Source organism: Bidens hawaiensis, unplaced genomic scaffold (assembly GCF_021521415.1).
Source record: "Bidens hawaiensis isolate Kalapana, Puna unplaced genomic scaffold, B.hawaiensis_p1.1 tig00010744_1, whole genome shotgun sequence".
In the NCBI taxonomy this organism is placed as follows: domain Eukaryota; kingdom Viridiplantae; phylum Streptophyta; class Magnoliopsida; order Asterales; family Asteraceae; genus Bidens; species Bidens hawaiensis.
Genome location: NW_027491824.1, coordinates 315,621 through 319,590, shown reverse-complemented (window position 1 = coordinate 319,590; position 3,970 = coordinate 315,621). Strand labels below are relative to the sequence as shown.

Here is a 3,970-nt window from a genome sequence, read left to right as displayed (position 1 = left end):
TTTTATTACACCTTTAGATCAAAATTTTACCATTTATTTTTTTTATAAATTACTTTAAAAATTAGTTTTTTTTTTTCGGTTTTTGGTTGATAGCAAAACTGAAAGTGAACTGAAAAATCGGTTTTTAAAATAACATAAAACCAATATGTTGTTTTCTATATAACTTGGTATTCGGATCAGTTACATTGGTTGTTTTGGTTACAGTTCAGTTATTTCGGTTTCGTGAACACCATTAATTGGTGGTGTGATTTTTGTTCCAGTGTTGGATGTGCCGTGTTGTACATGGGTCAAGGGAAGTTCCACAAGAGCACGACAGACACATTGGACTATGTCGTTAGTCAATCCAATGATACGGTTTACAACCTCAAAAATGCGTCTACTATTCTTTCTACAGCAAAAGATATTGAAATAGATCAAGTTTCTTTACCTTCAAATGTCAAAACCGACATCGATAGAGTTCATAAAAAGATCAACGATGCTGCATCAAACCTCCAGTTTGAGACCCGAAAGAATGAGAAAGATATCAAACATGTTTTGAAGGATGTGTAAGTGAATTCATATTTAGGGGTCGCAAATTTCGAAACCACGCGAACATGACAAGAAAATAATCAGATATTAGGTTGGCAGGTCTAATCCGTTTAAACAAAACGGGTTAGGTTTGGGTTGACATGTTTATTTAAACTTCTTTGGGTCGGCCTGTTTATATAAACAGGTCATGTTCAGGTTGACTCTTTATTTAAACAAGTGGTGTTTGGTTTGACCTATTTAGTTACATAGGTCAACTCACTATAACACGTTTACAACTTGATCATACCCATCAACCCGCTAGCCCATTCGACACGTTTAGATAAATGGGTTAAACGGGTCATGTGATAATTGGATTAAAGGGGTCATGTTCGGATTACAAGTTTTTTAAGTGTGTGCGGGCAAGGGTTGATGTTTTTGACACAAAAAAAAATGTTGGTCATGTTCTGGTTGAACATTTCAACCCGTTAACTCACCAACCTGACGATTAACACACAAGAATACAATGTTGTCTTTTGCAGAAGGCTTGCTCTTATAATCATTGCTGCGGTTATGCTTCTTGTAGCTCTTCTTGGTTTTTGTAAGCATAAAGATCCACACTTTTTCTGTCAAAGTTAAAGATTTTGTTTTGATTACTCACTTTCTTGAAATCTTGTAGTGTTCTCCATGCTCGGGTTACAGTTCCTTGTATACTTGTAAGTGATCATACTTTTCTTTAATCAATATTAAGTCTTTATCTGGTTTTTTTATCCAAATCTACATTGCAGCTTGGTGATTCTTGGTTCGATACTCGTCACGGCTACATTGATATTATGTGGCATGTTTCTTGCACTCCACAAGTATGTTACTGTCTCATCTCTTTATAGTATATCTCTATTAGTTTCAACCCGTTTATCAAAACGGGTTAAAATAAAAAGAACAGTCTTATTTTAGTTCACACAACCTTGTAAATTGTTCAAATATTCATTTTATTATTATCATACTAAATCGATTTCTAATTAAAAAAAATAAAGAATTTGAAAAAAAAAATGTCTTTTTGGGTCACAAGCACGATCCGGCCTGTTTTGACCCGTCTAAAATTTGGATCGAAAAGAAATATTTGTTAAAATTTATTGTTTATGACTGTGATAATATTGTTTATCACTTTATCCTAATCATAACTAATATATCAATTTAACACTACTCGGCTTGACCCGTTTCAACCTATGCTAAAAAATGATTCACTTAAAACCGGAACCTGTTTTGACTTGTTAGTTAATTGGTATGACCATTGTAGTATTGTGGGAGACACGTGTGTTGCAATGAACGAGTGGGTTGAAAACCCGACGGCCCATACAGCACTAGACGATATACTTCCATGTGTCGATAATGCAACGGCTCAAGAAACCATGTCTCAAAGCAAAGATGTCGAATATAAGTTAGTGGAAATGGTTAATTTCATCATTAACAACATCTCCAACATTAATCCGCGACCATCATTTCCTCGCTCTCTTAATTACAATCAATCCGGCCCGTTGGTCCCCACTCTATGTAACCCTTTAACCGCTAACAAAACGGATCGAGCATGTCAACCCGGTGAACTCCAATTCAACAATGCCACCAAGGTAATAAATTAACCCGAACATGACATGGAAATAATCAGGCTTTGGGTTGGTATATCTAACCCGTCTAAAAAACGGTTCATGCTTTGGTTGACCTGTTTAACTAAGGTTGTGTTTGGGTTGCCCTATTTAACCCGTTTAGTTAAACATGTCGACCTGCTAACCCATTTATGACCCGCCTAAACCATGTTCTTACAACCCACCAAATCAATTAACACTTTTACATCTTGATTATCACCCGCCAACCCATTTGACACAATTAGATAACAGTTCGCGTTCGGGCTGGTATATTTAACCCTTTAAAAGCGGGTTGTGTTTGAGTTGACTTGTTTAATTAAACTGTTTGGGCCCGTGTTGACCTGTTTATCTGTTAGTTAAATGGGTAGACCCACTTACCCGTTTAGCCTTTAAAACCCACCAACTCAATTAACACGTTTACAACTTGATTATTACCTACCAACCCGTTTGACACGTTTAGATAAACAAATTAAATAATTCATGTATGGTTACACGAATTTAAGCTTGTGCGGGTTATGGTTGATGTTTTTGACACGAATAAAAATATGGCTCGTGTTCGGGTTGAACATTTCAACCTGCCAGCCCGGCACGATTGACGCCCCATTAGATCACCATTACAAGAAAAATGTCATTTAGTAACACATCAAAAGGTGTCACTAAAAGTAAAATATTTGTCACTCAAGGACTTAAATTTGATACATTATGTGTAGGTATGGAGGAACTATATTTGTCAAGTTTCTAAGAATGATACTTGTACAACCACGGGGCGGTTGACTCCAAAGATGTATCAACAGATGTCGGTTGCCGTGAATGTGAGCAATGGGTTAGCCGAATACAACCCGTTTCTGACAGGGTTATTGGATTGCAGCTTTGTTAGAGAGACTTTTACTAAAATTCAGAAGGACCATTGTCCTGACTTGAACCGGTTCAGCGAATGGGTGTACATTGGTTTAGCCATGGTCTCGGCTGCAGTCATGCTTTCGTTGGTGTTGTGGGTGTTGTATGCACGTGAGAAGAGGCATCGGAGATTATACACCAAACTTGTGCTTGAGTATTCACCAAGTCCGGCTGCAATACATCGACCATGAAAGTAAAATCCGAATCTTGTATTAACATTTGCCTATGTATTATTTAATATGTGAAGCCGAAAAAAGTATTTTTAAAGATATGTATATTCAATTCATGTATGTATCATTTAATATGTGAGATCAAAAGAGTCATTTATGCTAACAATGTAGTGAAATATTCATGCTAACAATGCCTAAGTAATGTGTTATTGAACTCATAACACTCAACAAAAACACGTTGTTAACGTAGTGAAGTAGTTAATACTTAATATATATAACTAATTTTATCATCTTCTTAACCGGATTATGTATATTTACTATTCCTTTATTTAAACCAATACAATGTTTTCAAATTAGTTGTTTTTAAGCTTTTTGTACGAAATTTCGGTAACCACTGGTGCTCACGGTTAGGCCAAATCCAAACGTTGCATGTGATCTTATTAAATAATGCTGCGAAACTGAATTTTTTATCAGACTACTTGTAAAGAATTCATGTATATTTTGCATTGTAATATTAGTATAAACTTTTTATTTTTAAATAATAAATGAATCTACAAAAATTTGATCAAATTTATATATTTGTAAAATTATATGTGATGATGATCAATTAATATTGGCAAATTGAAAATAAACAATCTCACATTTTATGTATGGGTCGATAATAATATTATCTTTAAAAGTCAATACCAACGGTCCAACCTTTCAACCATTTTTGTCTCAATAGACCTCCGTTAAAAAAACAATTAACGTCATTAAGTT

General features: G+C 35.0%; 1 protein-coding gene across 1 annotated transcript; it reads left to right on the top strand.

Annotated features, from left to right (window-relative positions):
* Positions 1–282: 282 nt before the first annotated feature.
* LOC143536188 (uncharacterized) lies at positions 283–3,232 on the top strand. The gene is made up of 6 exons (XM_077030235.1): positions 283–545; positions 1,047–1,105; positions 1,184–1,220; positions 1,293–1,364; positions 1,802–2,129; positions 2,855–3,232. Exons 1-6 carry the CDS (start codon positions 283–285, stop codon positions 3,230–3,232), a joined length of 1,137 nt encoding a protein of 378 aa, XP_076886350.1.
* The last annotated feature ends 738 nt before the right edge of the window (positions 3,233–3,970 follow it).